The 24,471-nt window shown below is 49.1% G+C and overlaps 1 protein-coding gene across 6 annotated transcripts in view; it reads left to right on the forward strand.

Moving 5' to 3' along the window:
* LOC139275958 (uromodulin-like 1) overlaps window positions 1-24,471 on the forward strand; it is a 425,626-nt gene that overhangs the window by 23,193 nt on the left and 377,962 nt on the right. For all 6 annotated transcript variants that reach the window (XM_070893210.1, XM_070893209.1, XM_070893213.1 and 3 more), the window contains one exon: window positions 14,621-14,743. In XM_070893210.1, coding sequence (XP_070749311.1) covers window positions 14,621-14,743 — 123 coding nt within the window. The remainder of the gene's footprint in view (window positions 1-14,620; window positions 14,744-24,471) is intronic.

Raw genomic sequence — 24,471 nt, forward strand, 5'->3', positions numbered from 1 at the left:
AGCGCCACCCACTGGGTGACTATCGCTCCGTTAGCGCCCTAAGAGGCACTTCGCTTAGTGCTCCGCTCTCCTCTTGGGGCCATACAACTGAATATCATAATTTGAGGCGGTAGACATCGCCCGGCGTTAGAGGCAGTGCCCCGGCCCCTGGTGATACCGAATTTCTAGCCCGCAGAGATTTAAATGAAAAAAAGGAGGCTTATGACAAATAGAAGGTTCATAGAAGGAGAACCAAGCTGAATACAGAAAGTTTGGAGGAGATCTAAAGAAGGGAAGAAGAGGGATAAAAAGAGAATATGAGATTAGATTAGCGGCTAACACAAGAGGAAACCCAAAAATCTTTTATAAACCTATAAATAATCAAAAGAAGAGTGCTACCAATTAGAGAGAAAAAAATAAATCTTCTTATGGAGGCAGAGGGTATGTCTGAGGTACTAAATGAATACTTTGCGTCTGTCGTCACTGGAGAAGTGCATGCTGCTAACAATCAACAAAGGTGGTACAGATATTGGATAAATAGAGGAGGTTGGCAGTACTCAAAGTGGAAAAGTCATGCAGTCCAGGTGGAATGCATCCTATTTAACTGAAGGAAGTAAGGGTGGAAATTGCGGAGGCTCTGACCATAATCTTCCAATCCTCCTTAGCTATGGGGATGGTGCCAGAGGACTGGAGGATTGTTAATATTACATCCCTGTTCAAAAAAGGGAAGAGGAATAAAACTGGCAACTACAGGCCAATAAGTCTAACGTCAGTGGTGAGGAAACTTTGAGAGACATTAATCTGGGACAATATTAATTTGTTCTTGGAAAAGTATGGGCTAATAAATGAAAGTCAGCATGGATTAGTTAAGTGAAAATTGTGTTTGACTAACTTGATTGAGTTCTTTGGTGAAGTAATGGAGAGGTTGATGAAGGTAGTGCGGTTGATGTTGTGTATATGGACTTTCAAAAGGCATTTGATAAAGTACCACATAATAGACATGTCAGCAATGTTACAGTCCATGTGATTAAAGGGACGGGGCATAATTGGCTAAGCGACAGAAAACAGAGAATGGTGGAAGGGAAATATACAGTAGTGTTCCCCAGCGATGAGGATCACTGCTCTTTTTCATATATATTAATGATCTGGAATTGGGTACACAGGGCAAAATTTAAAAGTTTGCAGATGACATGAAACTTGGAAAAGTAGTAAACAATGTGAAGGATAGTTAAAAAAAAGTTCAAGGAGGACATAAACAGATAAGTGAAATTAGCAGACATATGGCAGATGAAATTTAATGCCGAGAAGTGTGAAGTAATACATTTTGGGAGAAAGAATGAGAAGAGGCAATATAAACTAAATGGTACAATTTTAAAGGGGGTACAGGAACAGAGAGACCTGAGGTGTATGCACACACATTTTTGAACATGACAGGACAAGTTGAGAAGGCTGCTAAAAAAAGCACATGGGATTCTTGGCTTTATTAATAGAGGCATAGAGCACAAAAGTAAGAAAGTTATGCTAAACATTTATAAAACACCGGTTAGGCCTCAGCTGGAGCATTTTGAACAATTTTAGGCACCGCACTTTAAGAAGGATGTCATAGCCTTATAGAAGGTGCAGAAGAGATTCACTCGGAATGATACTAGGGATGAGGGATTTTAGTTACATGGAGAGACTGGAGAAGCTGGGGCTTGTTCTCATAGAATCATTGAAATTTACAGCACGGAAGGAGGCCATTTCGGCCCATCATGTCCGCGCCGGCCGACCAAGAACTATCCCACTTTCCGCTCTTGGTCCGTAGCTCTGTAGGTTACGGTACTTTAAGTGCACATCCAAGTATTTTTTAAATGTGGTGAGGGTTTCTGCCTCTACCACCCGTTCAGGCCGTGAGTTCCAGACCCCCACCACCCTCTGGATGAAGAAATTTCCCTTCAGATTTCCTCTAAACTTCCCTCCACTTACTTGAAATCTATGTCCCCTGGTTGTTGTCCCCTCTGTCAAGGGAAACAGGTCCTTCCTATCGACTCTGTCCAGGCCCCTCATAATTTTATACACCTCAGTCAGGTCTCCCCTCAGCCTCCTCTGTTCCAAAGAAAACAGACCCAGCATAGAAACATAGAAACATAGAAAATAGGTGCAGGAGTAGGCTATTCGGCCCTTCGAGCCTGCACCACCATTCAATAAGATCATGGCTGATCATTCCCTCAGTACCCCTTTCCTGCTTTCTCTCCATACCCCTTGATCCCTTTAGCCGTAAGGGCCATATCTAACTCCCTCTTTAATATATCTAACGAACTGGCATCAACAACTCTCTGCGGAAGAGAGGTTAACAACTCTCTGAGTGAAGAAGTTCCTCCTCACCTTGGTCCTAAATGGCCTACCTCTTATCCTTAGGCTGTGTACCTGGTTCTGGACTTCCCCAACATCGGGAACATTCTTCCTCCATCTAACCTGTCCAGTCTCGTCACTATTTTATATGTTTCTATGAGATCCCCTCTCATTCTTCTAAACTCCAGTGAATACAGGCCCAGTCGATCCAGTCTCTCCTCATATGTCAGTCCTGCCATCCCGGGAATCAGTCTGGTGAACCTTCGCTGCATTCCCTCAATAGCAAGAACGTCCTTCTTCAGATTAGGGGACCAAAACTGAACACAATATTCCAGGTGAGGTCTCACCAAGGCCCTGTATAACTGCAGTAAGACCTCCCTGCTTCTATACTCAAATCCCCTAACCATGAAGGCCAACATACCATTTGCCTTCTTCACTGCCTGCTGCATCTGCATGCCAATTTTCAATGACTGATGTACCTTGACACCCAGGTCTCGTTGCACCTCCCCTTTTCCTAATCTGCCGCCATTCAGAGAATATTCTACCTTCGTATTTTTACCCCCAAAGTGGATAACCTCACATTTATCCACATTATGCTGCATCTGCCATGCATTTGCCCACTCACCTAACCTGTCCAAGTCACTCTGCAGCCTCTTAGCATCCTCCTCACAGCTCACACCGCCACCCAGCTTAGTGTCATCTGCAAACTTGGAGATATTACATTCAATTCCTTCATCTAAATCATTAATGTATAATGTAAATAGCTGGGTTTCCCAGCACTGAGCCCTGCGGTACCCCACTGGTCACTGCCTGCCATTCTGAAAAGGAGTAATTTATCCCGACTCAATGCTTCCTGTCTGCCAACCAGTTCTCTATCCACGTCAGTACATTACCCCCAATACCATGTGCTTTAATTTTGCACACCAATCTCTTGTGTGGGACCTTGTCAAAAGCCTTTTGAAAGTCCAAATACACCATATCCACTGGTTCTCCCTTCTCCACTCTACTAGTTACATCCTCAAAAAATTCTAGTAGATTTGTCAAGCATGATTTCCCTTTCATAAATTCATGCTGAATTGGACCGATCCTGTCAGTGCTTTCCAAATGCGCTGCTATTTCATCTTTAATAATTGATTCCAACATTTTCCCCACCGATGTCAGGCTAACCAGACTATAATTCCCCGTTTTCTCTCTCCCTCCTATCTTAAAAAGTGGTGTTACATTAGCTACCCTCCAGTCCATAGGAACTGATCCAGAGTCGATAGACTGTTGGAAAATGATCACCAATGCATCCACTATTTCTAGGGCCACTTCCTTAAGTACTCTGGGATACAAACTATCAGGCCCTGGGGATTTATCGGCCTTCAATCCTATCAATTTCCCTAACACAATTTCCTAACTAATAAGGATATCCTTCAGTTCCTCCTTCTCACTAGACCCTCGGTCTCCTAGTATTTCCGGAATGTTATTTGTGTTTTCCTTCGTGAAGACAGAACAAAAGTATTTGTTCAATTGGACTGCCATTTCTTTGTTCCCCATTATAAATTCACCTGAGTCTTCACTAATCTTTTTCTCTTCACATATCTATAGAAGCTTTTGCAGTCAGTTTTTATGTTCCCGGCTAGCTTCCTCTCATACTCTATTTCCCCCTCCTAATTAAACCCTTTGTCCTCCTCTGTGAATTCTAAATTTCTCCCAGTCCTCAGGTTTGCTGCTTTTTCTGGCCAATTCATATCCTCTTTCGTGGATTTAACACTATCCCTAATTTCCCTTGTTAGCCACGGTTGAGCCACCTTCCCCGTTTTATTTTTACTCCAGACAGCGATGTACAACTGTTGAAGTTCATCCATGTGATCTTTAAATGTTTGCCATTGCCTATCCACCGTCAATCCTTTTAGTATCATTTGCCAGTCTATTACAGCCAATTCACGTCTCATACCATCGAAGTTACCTTTCTTTATGTTCAGGACCTTAGTTTCTGAATTAATTGTGTCACTCTTCCATCCTAATAAGGAATTCTACCATATTATGGTCACTCTTCTCCAAGGGGCCTCGCACAACAAGATTGCTAATTAGTCCTTTCTCGTTACACATCACTCAGTCTAAGATGGCCAGCCCTCTAGTTGGTTCCTTGACATATTGGTCTAGAAAACCATCCCTAATACACTTCAGGAAATCCTCCTCCACCGTATTGCTACCAGTTTGGCTAGCCCAATCAATATGTAGATTAAAGTTGCCCATGATAACTGTTGTACCTTTATTGCACGCACCCCTAATTTCTTGTTTGATGCTGTCCCCAACCTCACTACTACTGTTTGGTGGTCTGTACACAACTCCCACTAGCTTTTTCTGCCCTTTGGTATTCCGCAGCTCCACCCATACCGATTCCACATCATCCAAGCTAATGTCCTTCCTTACTATTGCATTAATTTCCTCTTTAACCAGCAACGCTACCCCACCTCCTTTTCCTTTCTGTCTATCCTTCCTGAATGTTGAATACCCCGGGATGTTGAGTTCCTAGCCTTGGTCACCCTGGAGCCATGTCTCCATAATCCCAATTATATCATATTCGTTAATAGCTGCCTGCGCAGTTAATTCATCCACCTTATTACGAATATTCCTCGCAATGAGACACAGAGCCTTCAGGCTTGTCTTTTTAACACACTTTGTCCCTTTAGACTTTTGCTGCAATGTGGCCCTTTTTGATTTTTGCCTTGGCTTTCTCTTTTACTTTTCTCCTTTCTAGCTTTTGCTTCTGCCCCCATTCTACTTCCCTCTGTCTCCCTGCATAGGTTCCCATCCCCCTGCCATATTATTTCAAACCCTCCCCAACAGCACTAGCAAACACTCCCCCTAGGAAATTGGTTCCAGTCCTGCCCAGGTGCAGACCATCCGGTTTGTACTGGACCCACCTCCCCCAGAACCGGTTCCAAAGTCCCAGGAATTTGAATCCCTCCCTCCTGCGCCACTCCTCAAGCCACGTATTCATTTTAGCTATCCTGCAATTCCTACTCTGACTAGCATGTGGCACTGGTAGCAATTCTGAGATTACTATCTTTGATGTCCTACATTTTAATTTAACTCCTAGCTCCCTAAATTCAGATTATAGGACCTCATCCCGTTTTTTACGGATATCTTTGAAACCTATATGCACCACAACAACTGGCTGTTCACCCTCCCTTTTCAGAATGTCCTGCACCTGCTCCGAGACATCCTTGACCCTTGCACCAGGGAGGCAACATACCATCCTGGAGTCTCGGTTGCGGCCGCAGAAACACCTATCTATTCCCCTTACAATTGAATCCCCTACCACTATCGCTCTCCCACTCTTTTTCCTGCCCTCCTGTGCAGCAGAGCCAGCCACGGTGCCATGAACTTGGCTGCTGCTGCCCTCCCCTGATGAGTCATCCCCCTCCCAACAGTACCCAAAGCGGTGTATCTGTTTTGGAGGGGGATGACCGCAGGGGGCCTCTGCACTACCTTCCTTCGCCTGCTCTTCCTGCAGATCACCCATTCCCTATCTGCCTGTGTAACCTCCACCTATGGTGTGATTAGCTCAGTAAACGTGCTATTCACGACATCCTCAGCATAGCGGATGCTCCAGAGTGAATCCATCCCCAGCTCCAGTGCTGCAATGCGGTCTGTCAGGTGCTGCAGCAGGATACACTTCCTGCACATGTCGTCGTTAGGGACACTGGAAGCGTCCCTGAGTTCCCACATAGCACAGGAGGAGCATGACATGTGTATGGGCTCTCATGCCATGACTTAGCCCTTGGATTAACTTAATTTGGTAACAATGTCAAAGGTTACCTACTGATAAGGAAATAAAGTGAATAAAGAGAAGCATCTTTAATCTTTCCTTATAGCCAAAGTTCTCCAGTTCAGGCAACATTCTTGTAAATATCCTCTGCACCCTTTCCAGTGCAATCACATCTTTCCTGTAATGCGGTGACCAGAACTGTACACAGTACTCCAGCTGTGGCCTAACCAGTGTTTCATACAGTTCAAGCATAACCTCCTTTTTAATTTTTAAAAAAAAATTTCAAGATATACTTTATCCGTATAAAAATGTGCACAATACATTGGAAGACAGTTCAGTATATTTGGATGCGGCCAGCAATTCCATACAATACATTTGGATGCTGACGGCAGTTCCGTTCAATTCATTTGCTTGCTTTACATTTCGAGGTACAATTCTGTACAATCCAGGATACATTGTAATACAGTCATCAAACTAATTTACTAGTGGCACTATACGGTACATGATTCCTGCCCCGGGGTTTACCGTGGCAGAAGGGCTTTAAACTGTGGCCCTTCCCCACCGTGCCTTTGCGGCGACTGCACCAATTTTCAGTGCGTCCCTCAGCACGTAATCCTGGACCTTGGATTGCGCCAGTCTGCAACACGCAGACGTGGACATCTCCTTGCTCTTGAAGACCAGCAAGTTTCGGGAAGACCAAAGAGCGTCTTTGACCGAGTTGATGGCCCTCCAGCAGCAGGTGATGTCTGTCTCAGTGTGTGTCCCTGGGAACAGCCCGTAGAGCACAGAGTCCTGTGTTACGGAGCTGCTTGGGATGAACCTCGACAGCAACCACTGCATCTCCATCCAGACCTGCCTTGCAAAGGGGCAATCCCAAAGGAGATGGATGACAGTCTCATCCGCACCACAGCCAACTCGGGGGCAGAGTGCCGTGTCTCTGAAACCCCGGCTGTGCATGAAGAATCTGACGGGTAGGGCCCTTCTCACCGCCAACCAAGCTACGTCTTGGTGCTTGTGTGAAAGCTCTGGCGATGAGACGTTCTGCCAGACGAGTTCGACAGTCTGCTCAGGGAACCACCCAACAGGGTCCACCCTCTCCTTCTTCCGTGGGGGCGTCCAGGACCTTATGTGCCCTTACACTGCTCTATGGCCTTGTGGTCAAGCTGTTGTATTCCATGCCTAGATTAATAAAAGCAAGTATTCTATATGCCTTCTTAACCACCTTATCTATTTGGCCTGCTACCTTCAGGGATCTGTGGTCCTGCACTCCAAGGTCCCTTTCTTCCTCTACACTTTTCAGTGTCATACCATTTAATGTGTACTCCCTGGCCTTGTTAAACCTCCCCAAATGCATTACCTCACACCTATCTGGATTGAATTCCATTTGCCACTGTTCTGCCCACCTGACCAGTACATTAATATCTTCCTGCAGTCCGCAGCTTTCTTCTTCATTATCAACCACACGGCCTCTCCTTAGAGAAATTTGATAGAGGTGTTCAAAATCATAAAGGGTTTTGTTCCAATGTCAGAAAGGTCATGTTAAGTATTAAATAACTCCACGAGGCTAAGTACAGTGAGCTGGTTCAGGCATGACCTTACTCCAGTTTATTTATTCTCAAAGTGAGGATTCAACATGGCTGCCAACATTATATACACGGCCTGCACGTGTCTGCCAGTGACCATTAGCACTCCGACAGTTGCTCTGGCAGGTAAAACCTAGTTAACATACATAACATCATTTCCCCCAAAGTCCTTGGTACAGGTTGTATTTACAAGTTGAGACGTTCCGGGGTCTTCCACTCCCTGATTGATCTTCTCAGTTTGAACCCAAGGTTGGGTGAGTTAGTAGGGCCATTGCTGCATTGCGGAGCAGTCGGTCTGATAGGACTGTCGGGGATGGTAGGTTCGTCTTCCTGAATGACACAAGGGTCAACTGATGATTGGATGTGTGTTGGTTGGCCGATGATGATGTAATCTTCAATTTGTTCTGGAAACTGTGAATCACAGTTTGGTTGGGTCGATGTGCCTCTTGTAGGTTTAGTCATTTAACAGTTTGACTACAAACACCCTGTTCCCCTCCTTGGCCAAAACTGTGCTAGCAAGCCACTTTGGACCATGACCATAATTCTTGACAAACACAGGATCATGTACAGCAATGTCACGTGATACGGCCGCGCGATCATGGTACCATTGCTGCCATTGCCTTCTGGTTTCGACGTGATCATTGAGATCTGGGTGTACAAGGGAGAGCCTGGTTTTGAGGCCTCTCTTCATTAGCTCGGCAGGAGGGACCCCGGTGAGCGAGTGGGGTCTCGTCCGGTAACTGAGCAGAATGCGGGACACGCGGGTCTGTAGGGAGCCGTGAGTCATGCGTTTTAGGTTCTGTTTAATGGTTTGGACAGCTCGCTCCGCTTGACCGTTAGACGCAGGTTTGAAAGGGGCAGACCTGACATGCTTGATAGCATTATGGGTCATAAACTCGGGGAACTCCGAAACACGGTCCGTTGTCACTGACAAGGATGTCGGGTAGGTCATGAATGGCCCAGAGGCTTTCAATAGTGGCTGTGAACGTGCTGGATGACATGATTACACATTCAATCCATTTGGAGTAAGCGTCCAGTACCACTAAAAACATTTTGCTGAGAAAGGGGCCGGCAAAGTCTATGTGGATCCTTGACCACGGTTTGGATGGCCATGACCACAGACTCAGCGGAGCCTCCACAGGTGCGTTACTCAGTTGCATGCAAATGTTGTACTGATGCACGCATGACTCCAAGTCCGAGTCAATGCCGGGCCACCAAACATGAGACCTGGCAATGGCCTTCATCATGACAATGCCTGGGTGGGTACTGTGTACATATCACACAAAAGTTTCCCTGCCTTTTTTTGGCATAAAAACATGATTACCCCATAACAGACAATCAAACTGAATAGACAATTCATCTTTGTGGTGACAATAAGGATTAAATTCATCCTGCATTTCCCTGGGAATGGCAGACCAATCTCTATTTAGGACACACCTTTTTACGCCTGACAGTACAGGATCCTGGCTGGTCCAGGTCCTAATTTGGCGAGACGTGACGGGTGACCCCTCGCTCTCGAAGGCATCCGTGACCAGCAGCAAGTCTGCGGGCTGCGGCATTTCCACCCCGGTTGTGGGCAATGGTAACCGGCTAAGTGCATCAGCACAGTGTTCAGTGCCTGGTCTGTGGCGGATGACATAATCATAAGCGGATAATGTCAGTGCCCATCTTTGGATGTGGGACGAGGCATTGGTGTTTATAACTTTGCTCTCAGAAAACAATGAAATAAGCGGCTTGTGGTCTGTTTCAAGCTCAAACCGAAGCCCATATACACATGCTAAAGCCTCTTTCTCTACCATACTATTGGCTCTTTCAGCCTTAGACAGACTTCTGGATGCGTATGCAACTGGTTGGAGTTTGCCTGATACATTGGCTTGCTGGAGCACACAACCAACCCCATATGATGAGGCATCGCAGGCCAGCACTAACCGCTTACATGGGTCATAGTGTACCAGTAATTTATTGGAACATAGCAGGTTCCTGGCCTTCTCAAAAGCTCTGTCTTGAGATTTGTCCCAAACCCAGTCATTACCCTTTCTCAGCAACATGTGCAAGGGCTCTAGCAATGTTTTCAAAGTAGGTAGAAAGTTACTGAAATAGTTGAGACGATCCAGGCTCGAATGCAGCTTCATCGCGCTCTGGGGTCTGGGTGCATTCCTGATGGCCTCTGTCTTCGAGTCCGTAGGCCTGATGCCATCTGCTGCAATCTTTCTCCCCAGGAATTCGACTTCTGGTGCCATGAAAATGCACTTGGAGCATTTTAGCCTGAGTCCCACTCACTGGGATCCCACCTGCTGAACTACTCATGAAAAGAGCACTTAAGACAAAACTCTTGTTCGTTCACCCTGATCTACTCGAACAGGTAGAGAACAGGCGGCTTCAACAAAGTGCATACCATGATAGCGCAATGTGTCACGCGAGATTGAAATCAATGATCCTGTATTTGTATTAAATTATGGACAAGGTCCCAAGTAGCTTGCCGGCATTGTCGTGGCCAAAGAGGGGAGCAGGGTGTTTCAGGTCAAACTTTCAAATGGACTCATTCACCGGAAACACTTGGACCAAATCAAACTCAGATTCACTGACTACCCTGAGCAACCCACCTTGGACCCTACTTTTTTTGATCCCCCAACATACACACCAGTGGCAACCGACATCACGGTTGAGCACGAAGCAGAACCCATCATCCACAGCAGCCCAGCATGGCCCAACACACCAGGCAGCCCAGCAAGGCCAACTGCACAGCAGCCCAGCAGGGCCCAACAAATGATTCAACAACACCAGCTTTCACACCGAGACGATCAACCAGGGCAAGAAGGGCCCCAGATCGACTCACATTGTAAATAGTTACACTATTGACTTTTGGGGGGGAGTGTTGTTATATATGTGGACTTGTAGTTACTCTGTACAGCCACCAGAGGGCTCATCCCCTGGAGTCCCAAGGGATCCTATAATCCCTTGGGAGCACAGGTATTTAAGGAGGCTTCACAGGTTGGAGAGTCACTCTGGAAACCTGCAATAAAAGACTAAGGTCACACTTTACTTTGAGCTCACAGTGTTCAGTCTGACTCTTTCTTCATACATAACAGAAGCAGATTCAATCGTAACTTTCAAAAGGAAAAAAGGGGAAAGAGCGGGGAGTGGGACTAGTTGGATAGCTTTACCAAGGAGCTTCCACAGGCATGATGGCAGAATGGCCTCCTTTGTGCTTGTTTCATTCAGCATCCCAGATGTTTGCATTTCCCTCACCAGTGACCTCCAGCCCTCCCTGAGAGTGCCAATGTGTCAAAGCAGCACAAAGCAGCCCATCCACCACCTTAAACATTCGCTCCCTCCGTGGCTGCAGTGTGTACCATCTACAAGATGCACTGCAGCAACTCACTATGGCTTCTTCATCCACACCTCCCAAACCCGCGACCTCTACCACTTGGAAGGACAAGAGCAGCAGGCACATGTGAACACCACCACCTCCAAGCCACGCTGCTTTGTGCTGGATGATGTCGAGGTTCTTCAGTGTTGTTGGAGCTGAGCTCCTTGATGCCACACTTAGCCCTTGATGTTAAGGGCAGTCACTCTCACCTCACCTTTTTTGTCCATGTTTGTACTAAGGTTTTAATGAGGTCTGGAGCTGAGTGTTCCTGGCAGACCAAAACCGGTCATCAGTGAGCAGGTTGTTGCTGAGTATGTGTGGCTTGATAGAGAATTGGCTGGCGAACAGAAAGCAGAGAGTCGGGATAAATGGGTCCTTTTCAGGTTGGAAATCGGTGGTTAGTGGTGTGCCACAGGGATCGGTGCTGGGACCACAACTGTTTACAATATACATAGATGACCTGGAAGAGGGGACAGAGTGTAGTGTAACAAAATTTGCAGATGACACTAAGATTAGTGGGAAAGTGGGTTGTGTAGAGGACACAGAGAGGCTGCAAAGAGATTTGGATAGGTTAAGCGAATGGGCTAAGGTTTGGCAGATGGAATACAATGTCGGAAAGTGTGAGGTCATCCACCTTGGGAAAAAAAACAGTAAAAGGGAATATTATTTGAATGGGGAGAAATTACAACATGCTGTGGTGCAGAGGGACCTGGGGGTCCTTGAGCATGAAACTCCAAAAGTTAGTTTGCAGATGCAGCAGGTAATCAGGAAGGCGAATGGAATGTTGGCCTTCATTGCGAAAGGGATGGAGTACAAAAGCAGGGAGGTCCTGCTGCAACTGTATAGGGTATTGGTGAGGCCGCACCTGGAGTACTGCGTGCAGTTTTGGTCACCTTACTTAAGGAAGGATATACTAGCTTTGGAAGGGGTACACAGACGATTCACTAGGCTGATTCGAGAAATGAGGGGGTTACCTTATGATGATAGATTGAGTAGACTGGGTCTTTACTCCTTGGAGTTCAGAAGGATGAGGGGTGATCTTATAGAAACATTTAAAATCATGAAAGGGATAGACAAGATCGAGGCAGAGAAATTGTTTCCACTGGTCAGGGAGACTAGAACTAGGGGGCACAGCCTCAAAATACGGAGGAGCCAATTTAAAACCGAGTTGAGAAAAAATTTCTTCTCCCAGAGGGTTGTGAATCTGTGGAATTCTCTGCCCAAGGAAGCAGTTGAGGCTGGCTCATTGAATGTTTTCAAGTCAAAGATAGATAGATTTTTAACCAATAAGGGAATTAAGGGTTACGGGGAGAGGGCGGGTAAGTGGAGCTGAGTCCACGGCCAGATCAGCCATGATCTTGTTGAATGGCGGAGCAGGCTCGAGGGGCTAGATGGCCTACTCCTGTTCCTAATTCTAATGTTCTTATGTTATATTAAGTTCCCCTCCAAGTCACATACCGTCCTGACTTGGAAATATATCGACCGTTCGTTCATCGTCGTTGGGTCAAAATCCTGGAACTCCCTCCCTAACAGCACTGTGGGAGCACCTTCACCATACGGACTGCAGCAGTTCAAAAAGGCGACTCACCACCATCTTCTCAAGGGCAATTAGGGATGGGCAATAAACTAGTTCTTGGGGGCATAATCTTAGAATAAGGGGCCGCCCATTTAAAACTGAGATGAGGAGAAATTTCTTCTCTCAGAGGTTTGTAAATCTGTGGAAATTTCTGCCTCAGAGAGCTGGGGAAGCTGGGACATTGAATACATTTAAGACAGAAATAGACAGTTTCTTAACCGATAAGGGAGTAAAGGGTTATGGGAGCGGGAAGGGAAGTGGAACTGAGTCCATGATCGGATCAGCCATGATCGTATTAAATGGCGGAGCAGGCTCGAGGGGCCGTATGGCCTACTCCTGCTCCTATTTCTTATGTTCTTAAATGCTGGCCTTGCCAGCAACGCCCACATTCCATCAGTGATTTTTTTTTTTAAAGCCAGCAGACAGATAAGTTCTCAAGGTGAAAGGCAGGTGTCTAAACTATTGGACTGGCCCAGTCCGTTAGGCTGACTTCTTTTATTATTTGGTCAGAGTGCGCCATGTGCCTGCGATGCAGGTGGGAAACCTGCTCAAATGCTTTTAAACTTCTGGCAACACCTGAGCCAAGCCCAATCCCAGACTTGTCCTTCTTCAGCAAACATTCCAGTCGGAGTGTTTTTTTAGTGATCAGGAGTGGGAACATAGACTGGCTTTTCTCCCCAGGGGCACTGATTCTGATTGTAACAGCAGTATCAACTAATCACAACAGCAAGAACAACAACAGCTTGAATTGATATAGCACCTTTAACATAGTATAACAACCAAAGGCACTTCACAGGAGTGTTATCAAACAAAATTTGACACCGAGCCACATATCAGGACAGGAAAGCAGTAGGTTTTAAGGGGCACCTTAAAGGAAGAAAGAGAGTTAGAGAGGTTTAGGGAAGGAATTTCAGAGCTTAGGGATCAGGCAGCTGAAGGCACGGTCACTAATGGCGGAGCAATTAAAATCGGGGATACACAAGAGGCCAGATTTGGAGGAACGCAGAGATCTCGGAGGGTTGTGTGGCTGGAGGAGATTACAGAGATAGGGAGGGGCAAGGTCATGGAGGGATTTGAACACAAGGATGAGATGTTTAAAATCGATGTGTTGCTGGACCAGGAACTAATGTAGGTCAGCGAGCACAGGGGTGATGGGTAAACGTGGCTTTGGCATGAGCTAGGATACAGGGAGTAGCGTTTTGGATGGGTTCAAGTTTATGGAGGGTGGAAGATGGGATGCTAGCCAGGAAAGCATTGGAATAGTCAAGTCTAGAGGTAACAGGGGTATGGATGAGGGTTTCAGCAGCAGATGGGCTGAGGCAGGAGACAGGAGATGTTATGGAGGTGGAAGTTGGCGGACTTGGTGAAGGAGCGGATATGTGGTCGGGAGCTCATCTCAGGGTCAAATAGGCCTCAGCACAGACCAGAAAGAAAGAAAGACTTGCATTTGTATAGCGCCTTTCACGATCTCAGGATGTCCCAAAGCACTTTATGGCCAATGAAGCACTTTTGTTGTGCGTCACTGTTGTAATGTAGGAACAGCGACAGCCAATTTGCAAACAGCAAGTTCCCACAAAAAGAAATGAAATCAATGAACAGATAATATGTTTCAGTGATGTTGATTAAGGGATAAACATTGTGCAGGGCACCAGGGATAACTTCCCTGCTCTTCTTCAAAATAGTGCCCTGGGATCTTTTACATCCCCTGAGAGAGCAGACGGGGCCTCAGTTTAACGTCTCATCTGGAAGACAGCACCTCCGACAGTGCAGCACTCCCTCAGCACTGCACTGGAGTGTCAGCCTAGATTTTGTACTCAAATCTCTGGATTGAGCCTTGAACCCACGACCTCCTGACAGAGGTGAGAGTGCTACCCACTGAGCCAGTTTGAATGTGAGTTCTTCTTGGTCAGTAAGACGCAGTTCCCCAGCGGACAGTGGAGCCACTATCTAGTTTGTATTGGATGGAAGTTGCTCTGTTTTGATGAAACTTTTGCAAAACTACCCATGTGTTTCTTTTACAGAAGTGACCACAGCTGTTGTGATTCCTGAAATACGCTCGGGACAGTCGAGTAAAGCCACCTCAACGATCACTGATCTGGAAGAGTCGACACCGACCGCTCCATCATCTGAAACACCCTCTTGCTGTGCGTACCTTTTTTGTTCAGGGTTATTCCAGTATCTGTTCTACTCTTTTCAAAGGGAAATGAGACTGGGATTTAAACAAAGCCAATTGCTCAGCTTGCACACTCACCAGCCTGCGATTCTCACGCACACTATAATCGTGGGATGGTGAGCACACAGAAGGAAAGCCAGCCTGTGTGACAGTCCACATTGTAGACTTTCCAGCAGCAGTAAGTATTCCAATACTCAGAGTTACACTTTGTTAAACAACTGAGTTTCGATATCGGACATTAAGCGGCACTGGTCCATGGAGTTCCTCCTTGTATCATGGCTGATGGTACTGACTGACTCCGTCTCTCCTGCACCATCACTGTCGGGTGCTGACCATCTAGTCCCTCCTGTACCATCACTGACAGGTACTGACCATCCAGTCCCTCCTGTACCATCACTGACAGGTACTGACCATCCAGTCCCTCCTGTACCATCACTGACAGGTACTGACCATTCAGTCCCTCCTGTACCATCACTGACAGGTACAGACTGACTCCGTCTCTCCTGTACCATCACTGACAGGTACTGACCATCCAGTCCCTCCTGTACCATCACTGACAGGTACTGACTGACTCCGTCTCTCCTGCACCATCACTGACAGGTACTGACCATCTAGTCCCTCCTGTACCATCACTGACAGGTACTGACCATCCTCTCCCTCCTGTACCATCACTGACAGGTATTGACCATCCGGTCCCTCCTGTACCATCACTGTCGGGTACTGACCATCCAGTCCCTCCTGTACCATCACTGACAGGTACTGACCATCCAGTCCCTCCTGTACCATCACTGTCGGGTACTGACCATCCAGTCCCTCCTGTACCATCACTGACAGGTACTGACCATCCAGTCCCTCCTGTACCATCACTGACAGGTACTGACCATCCTGTCCCTCCTGTACCATCACTGACAGGTACTGACCATCCAGTCCCTCCTGTACCATCACTGACAGGTACTGATCATCCAGTCCCTCCTGTATTATCACTGACAGGTACTGACCATCCAGTCCCTCCTGTACCATCACTGACAGGCACTGACCATCCTCTCCCTCCTGTACCATCACTGACAGGTACTGACCATCCAGTCCCTCCTGTACCATCACTGACAGGTACTGACCATCCAGTCCCTCCTGTAACATCACTGACAGGTACTGACCATCCAGTCCCTCCTGTACCATCACTGACAGGTACTGACCATCCAGTCTCTCCTGTACCATCACTGACAGGTACTGACCATCCAGTCCCTCCTGTACCATCACTGACAGGTACTGACCATCCAGTCCCTCCTGTACCATCACTGACAGGTACTGACCATCCAGTCCCTCCTGTACCATCACTGTCGGGTACTGACCATCCAGTCCCTCCTGTACCATCACTGACAGGTACTGACCATCCTGTCCCTCCTGTACCATCACTGACAGGTACAGACTGACTCCGTCTCTCCTGTACCATCACTGACAGGTACTGACCATCCAGTCCCTCCTGTACTATCACTGACAGGTACTGACAATCCAGTCCCTCCTGTACCATCACTGACAGGTACTGACCATCCTGTCCCTCCTGTACCATCACTGACAGGTACTGACCATCCAGTCCCTCCTGTACCATCACTGTCGGGTACTGACCATCCAGTCCCTCCTGTACCATCACTGACAGGTACTGACCATCCAGTCCCTCCTGTACCATCACTGACAGGTATTGACCATCCAGTCCCTCCTGTACCATCACTGACAGGTACTAACCATCCTCTCCCTCCTGTACCATCACTGACAGGTACTGACCATCCACTCCCTCCTGTACCATCACTGACAGGTACTGACCATCCAGTCCTTCCTGTACCATCACCGACAGGTACTGACCATCCAGTCCTTCCTGTACCATCACCGACAGGTACTGACCATCCAGTCCCTCCTGTACCATCACTGACAGGTACTGACCATCCAGTCCCTCCTGTACCATCACTGACAGGTACTGACCATTCAGTCCCTCCTGTACCATCACTGACAGGTACTGACCAACCAGTCCCTACTGTACCATCACTGACAGGTACTGACCATCCAGTCCCTCCTGTACCATCACTGTCGGGTACTGACCATCCGGTCCCTCCTGTACCATCACTGACAGGTACTGACCATCCAGTCCCTCCTGCACCATCACTGTCAGGTACTGACCATCCAGTTCCTCCTGTACCATCACTGACAGGTACAGACCATCCAGTCCCTCCTGTACCATCACTGACAGGTACTGACCATCCAGTCCCTCCTGTACAATCACTGACAGGTACTGAACATCCAGTCCCTCCTGTACCATCACTGACAGGTACTGACCATCCAGTCCCTCCTGTACCATCACTGTCGGGTACTGACCATCCAGTCCCTCCTATAATATCACTGACAGGTACTGACCATCCAGTCCCTCCTGCACCATCACTGACAGGTACTGACCATCCAGTCCCTCCTGCACTATCACTGACAGGTACTGACCATCCAGTCCCTCCTGTACCATCACTGATAGGTACTGACCATCCAGTCCCTCCTGTGCCATCACTGACAGGTACTGACCATCCAGTCCCTCCTGTACCATCACTGACAGGTACTGACCACCCAGTCCCACCTGTACCATCACTGACAGGTACTGACCATCCAGTCCCTCCTGTACCATCACTGACAGGTACTGACCACCCAGTCCCTCCTGTACCATCACTGACAGGTACTGACCATCCAGTCCCTCCTGTACCATCACTGACAGGGACTGACCATCCAGTCCCTCCTGCACCATCACTGACAGGTACTGGCCATCCAGTCCCTCCTGCACCATCACTGACAGGTACTGACCATCCAGTCCCTCCTGTACCATCACTGACAGGTACTGACCATCCAGTCCCTCCTGTACCATCACTGACAGGTCCTGACCATCCAGTCCCTCCTGTACCATCACTGACAGGTACTGACCATCCAGTCCCTCCTGTACCATCACTGACAGGTACTGACCATCCTCTCCCTCCTGTACCATCACTGACAGGTACTGACCATCCAGTCCCTCCTGTACCATCACTGACAGGTACTGACCATCCAGTCCCTCCTGTACCATCACTGACAGGTACTGACCATCCAGTCCCTCCTGTACCATCACTGACAGGTACGGACCATCCAGTCCCTTCTGTACCATCACTGACAGGTATTGACCATCCAGTCGCTCCTGTAGCATCACTGACAGGTACTGACCATCCAGTCCCTCCTGTACCATCACTGACAGGTACTGACAATCCTGTCCCTCCTGTACCATCACTGACAGGTACTGACCATCCAGTCCCTCCTGTACCATCACTGACAGGTACTGACCATCCAGTCCCTCCTGTACCATCACTGACAGGTACTGACCATCCAGTCCCTCCTGTACCATCACTGACAGGTACTGACCATCCTCTCCCTCCTGTACCATCACTGACAGGTACTGACCATCCAGTCCCTCCTGTACCATCACTGACAGGTACTGACCATCCAGTCCCTCCTGTACCATCACTGACAGGTACTGACCATCCAATCCCTCCTGTACCATCACTGACAGGTACGGACCATCCAGTCCCTCCTGTACCATCACTGACAGGTACTGACCATCCAATCCCTCCTGTACCATCACTGACAGGTATTGACCATCCAGTCGCTCCTGTAGCATCACTGACAGGTACTGACCATCCAGTCCCTCCTGTACCATCACTGACAGGTACTGACCATCCAGTCCCTCCTGTACTATCACTGACAGGTACTGACCATCGAGTCACTCCTGTAACATCACTGACAGGTACTGACCATCCAGTCCCTCCTGTACCATCACTGACAGGTGCTGACCATCCAGTCCCTCCTGTACCATCACTGACAGGTGCAGACCATCCAGTCCCTCCTGTAGCATCACTGACAGGTACAGACCATCCAGTCCCTCCTCTACCATCACTGTCGGGTACTGAGCATCCGGTCCCTCCTGTACCATCACTGTCGCGTACTGACCATCCGGTCCCTCCTGTACCATCACTGACAGGTACTGACCATCCAGTCGCTCCTGTACCATCACTGACAGGTACTGACCATCCAGTCCCTCCTGTACCATCACTGACAGGTACTGACCATCGAGTCCCTCTTGTACCATCACTGACAGGTACTGAACATCCAGTCCCTCCTGTACCATCACTGACAGGTACTGACCATCCAGTCCCTCCTGTACTATCACTGACAGGTACTGACCATCCAGTCCCTCCTGTACCATCACTGACAGGTATTGACCATCCAGTCCCTCCTGTACCATCACTGACAAGTACTGACCATCCAGTCCCTCCTGTACCATTACTGACAGGTACTGACCATCCAGTCCCTCCTGTACCATCACTGACAGGTACTGACCATCCAGTCGCTCCTGTACCATCACTGACAGGTACTGACCATCTCGTCCCTCCTGTACCATCACTGACAGGTACTGACCATCCAGTCCCTCCTGTACCATCACTGACAGGTACTGACCATCCAGTCCCTCCTGCACCATCACTGACAGGTACAGACCATCCAGTCCCTCCTGTACCATCACTGTCGGGTACTGACCATCCGGTCCCTCCTGTACCATCACTGACAGGTACTGACCATCCAGTCCCTCCTGTACCATCACTGACAGGTACTGACCATCCAGTCCCTCCTGTATCATCACTGATAGGTACTGACCATCCAGTCCCTCCTGTACCATCACTGACAGGTACTGACCATCCAGTCCCTCCTGTACCATCACTGTCGGGTACTGACCATCCGGTCCCTCCTGTACCATCACTGACAGGTACTGACCATCCAGTCCCTCCTGTGCTATCACTGACAGGTACTGACCATCCAGTCCCTCCTGTACCATCACTGACAGGTATTGACCATCCAGTCCCTCCTGTACCATCACTGACAGGTACTGACCATCCAGTCCCTCCTGTACCATTACTGACAGGTACTGACCATCCAGTCCCTCCTGTACCATCACTGACAGGTACTGACCATCCAGTCCATCCTGTACCATCTCTGACAGGTACTGACCATCCAGTCCTCCTGTATCATCACTGACAGGTACTGACCATCCAGTCCCTCCTGTACCATCACTGACAGGTACTGACCATCCTCTCACTCCTGTACCATCACTGACAGGTACTGACCATCCAGTCCCTCCTGTACCATCACTGACAGGTACTGACCATCCAGTCCCTCCTGTACCATCACTGACAGGTACTGACCATCCAGTCCTCCTGTATCATCACTGACAGGTACTGACCATCCAGTCCCTCCTGTACCATCACTGACAGGTACTGACCATCCAGTCCTTCCTGTACCATCACTGACAGGTATTGACCATCCAGTCCCTCCTGTACCATCACTGACAGGTACTGACCATCCAGTCCCTCCTGTACCATCACTGACAGGTACGGACCATCCAGTCCCTCCTGTACCATCACTGATAGGTATTGACCATCCAGTCGCTCCTGTACCATCACTGACAGGTACTGACCATCCAGTGCCTCCTGTACCATCACTGACAGGTACTGACCATCCAGTCCCTCCTGTACCATCACTGACAGGTACTGACCATCGAGTCCCTCCTGTACCATCACTGACAGGTACTGACCATCCAGTCCCTCCTGTACCATCACTGATAGGTACTGACCTTCCAGTCCCTCCTGTACCATCACTGACAGGTACTGACCATCGAGTCCCTCCTGTACCATCACTGACAGCTACTGACCATCCAGTCGCTCCTGTACCATCACTGACAGGTACAGACCATCCAGTCCCTCCTGTACCATCACTGTCGGGCTCTGACCATCCAGTCCCTGCTGTGCCATCACTGACAGGTACTGACCATCCAGTCCCTCCTGTACCATCACTGAAAGGTACTGACCATCCAGTCCCTCCTGTACCATCACTGACAGGTACTGACCATCCAGTCCCTCCTGTACCATCACTGACAGGCACTGACCATCCAGTCCCTCCTGTACCATCACTGACAGGTACTGACCATCCAGTTCCTCCTGTACCATCACTGACAGGTACTGACCATCCAGTCCCTCCTGTACCATCACTGACAGGTACTGACCATCCAGTACCTCCTGTACCATCACTGACAGGTACTGACCATCCAGTCCCTCCTGTACCATCCCTGACAGGTACTGACCGTCCAGTCCCTCCTGTACTATCACTGACAGGTACTGACCATCCAGTCCCTCCTGTACCATCACTGACAGGTATTGACCATCCAGTCCCTCCTGTACCATCACTGTCGGGTACTGAGCATCCGGTCCCTCCTGTACCATCACTGTCGCGTACTGACCATCCGGTCCCTCCTGTACCATCACTGACAGGTACTGACCATCCAGTCCCTCCTGTACCATCACTGACAGGTACTGACCATCCAGTCCCTCCTGTACCATCACTGACAGGTACTGACCATCCAGTCCCTCCTATACCATCACTGACAGGTACTGACCATCCAGTCCCTCCTGTACCATCACTGACAGGTACTGACCATCCAGTCCCTCCTGTACCATCACTGACAGGTACTGACCATCCAGTCCCTCCTGTACCATCACTGTCGGGTACTGACCATCCAGTCCCTCCTGTACCATCACTGTCGGGTACTGAGCATCCGGTCCCTCCTGTACCATCACTGTCGCGTACTGACCATCCGGTCCCTCCTGTACCATCACTGACAGGTACTGACCATCCAGTCCCTCCTGTACCATCACTGACAGGTACTGGCCATCCAGCCCCTCCTGTACCATCACTGACAGGTACTGACCATCCAGTCCCTCCTGTACCATCACTGTCGGGTACTGACCATCCAGTCCCTCCTTTACCATCACTGACAGATTCTGACCATCCAGTCCCTCCTGTACCATCACTGACAGGTACTGACCATCCTGTCCCTCCTGTACCATCACTGACAGGTACTGACCATCCAGTCCCTCCTGTGCCATCACTGTCGGGTACTGACCATCCAGTCCCTCCTGTACCATCACTGACAGGTACTGAGCATTCTGTCCCTCCTGTACCATCACTGACAGGTACTGACCATTCAGTCCCTCCTGTACCATCACTGACAGGTACTGACCATCCATTCCCTCCTGTACCATCACTGACAGGTACTAGCCATCCAGTCCCTCCTGTACCATCACTGACAGGTACTGACCATCCAGTCCCTCCTGTACCATCACTGACAGGTACTGACCATCCTCTCCCTCCTGTACCATCACTGACAGGTCCTGACCATCCAGTCCCTCCTGTACCATCACTGACAGGTACTGACCATCCAGTCCCTCCTGTACCATCACTGACAGGTGCTGACCATCCAGTCCCTCCTGTACCATCACTGACAGGTACTGACCATCGAGTCACTCCTGTAACATCACTGACAGGTACTGACCATCCAGTCCCTCCTGTACCATCACTGACAGGTGCTGACCATCCAGTCCCTCCTGTACCATCACTGACAGGTGCAGACCATCCAGTCCCTCCTGTAGCATCACTGACAGGTACAGACCATCCAGTCCCTCCTCTACCATCACTGTCGGGTACTGAGCATCCGGTCCCTCCTGTACCATCACTGTCGCGTACTGACCATCCGGTCCCTCCTGTACCATCACTGACAGGTACTGACCATCCAGTCGCTCCTGTACCATCACTGACAGGTACTGACCATCCAGTCTCTCCTGTACCATCACTGACAGGTACTGACCATCGAGTCCCTCTTGTACCATCACTGACAGGTACTGACCATCCAGTCCCTCCTGTACCATCACTGACAGGTACTGACCATCCAGTCCCTCCTGTACTATCACTGACAGGTACTGACCATCCAGTCCCTCCTGTACCACCACTGACAGGTATTGACCATCCAGTCCCTCCTATACCATCACTGACAAGTACTGACCATCCAGTCCCTCCTGTACCATTACTGACAGGTACTGACCATCCAGTCCCTCCTGTACCATCACTGACAGGTACTGACCATCCAGTCGCTCCTGTACCATCACTGACAGGTACTGACCATCTCGTCCCTCCTGTACCATCACTGTCGGGTACTGACCATCCAGTCCCTCCTGTGCTATCACTGACAGGTACTGACCATCCAGTCCCTCCTGTACCATCACTGACAGGTATTGACCATCCAGTCCCTCCTGTACCATCACTGACAGGTACTGACCATCCAGTCCCTCCTGTACCATTACTGACAGGTACTGACCATCCAGTCCCTCCTGTACCATCACTGACAGGTACTGACCATCCAGTCCCTCCTGTACCATCTCTGACAGGTACTGACCATCCAGTCCTCCTGTATCATCACTGACAGGTACTGACCATCCAGTCCCTCCTGTACCATCACTGACAGGTACTGACCATCCTCTCACTCCTGTACCATCACTGACAGGTACTGACCATCCAGTCCCTCCTGTACCATCACTGACAGGTACTGACCATCCAGTCCCTCCTGTACCATCACTGACAGGTACTGACCATCCAGTCCTCCTGTATCATCACTGACAGGTACTGACCATCCAGTCCCTCCTGTACCATCACTGACAGGTACTGACCATCCAGTCCTTCCTGTACCATCACTGACAGGTATTGACCATCCAGTCCCTCCTGTACCATCACTGACAGGTACTGACCATCCAGTCCCTCCTGTACCATCACTGACAGGTACGGACCATCCAGTCCCTCCTGTACCATCACTGATAGGTATTGACCATCCAGTCGCTCCTGTACCATCACTGACAGGTACTGACCATCCAGTGCCTCCTGTACCATCACTGACAGGTACTGACCATCCAGTCCCTCCTGTGCCATCACTGACAGGTACTGACCATCGAGTCCCTCCTGTACCATCACTGACAGGTACTGACCATCCAGTCCCTCCTGTACCATCACTGATAGGTACTGACCATCCAGTCCCTCCTGTACCATCACTGACAGGTACTGACCATCGAGTCCCTCCTGTACCATCACTGACAGGTACTGACCATCCAGTCGCTCCTGTACCATCACTGACAGGTACAGACCATCCAGTCCCTCCTGTACCATCACTGTCGGGTACTGACCATCCAGTCCCTGCTGTGCCATCACTGACAGGTACTGACCATCCAGTCCCTCCTGTACCATCACTGAAAGGTACTGACCATCCAGTCCCTCCTGTACCATCACTGACAGGTACTGACCATCCAGTCCCTCCTGTACCATCACTGACAGGTACTGACCATCCAGTTCCTCCTGTACCATCACTGACAGGTACTGACCATCCAGTCCCTCCTGTACCATCACTGACAGGTACTGACCATCCAGTACCTCCTGTACCATCACTGACAGGTACTGACCATCCAGTCCCTCCTGTACCATCACTGACAGGTACTGACCATCCAGTCCCTCCTGTACTATCACTGACAGGTACTGACCATCCAGTCCCTCCTGTACCATCACTGACAGGTATTGACCATCCAGTCCCTCCTGTACCATCACTGTCGGGTACTGAGCATCCGGTCCCTCCTGTACCATCACTGTCGCGTACTGACCATCCGGTCCCTCCTGTACCATCACTGACAGGTACTGACCATCCAGTCCCTCCTGTACCATCACTGACAGGTACTGACCATCCAGTCCCTCCTGTACCATCACTGACAGGTAGTGACCATCCAG

Source organism: Pristiophorus japonicus, chromosome 11, assembly GCF_044704955.1.
Source record: "Pristiophorus japonicus isolate sPriJap1 chromosome 11, sPriJap1.hap1, whole genome shotgun sequence".
NCBI lineage: Eukaryota > Metazoa > Chordata > Chondrichthyes > Pristiophoridae > Pristiophorus > Pristiophorus japonicus.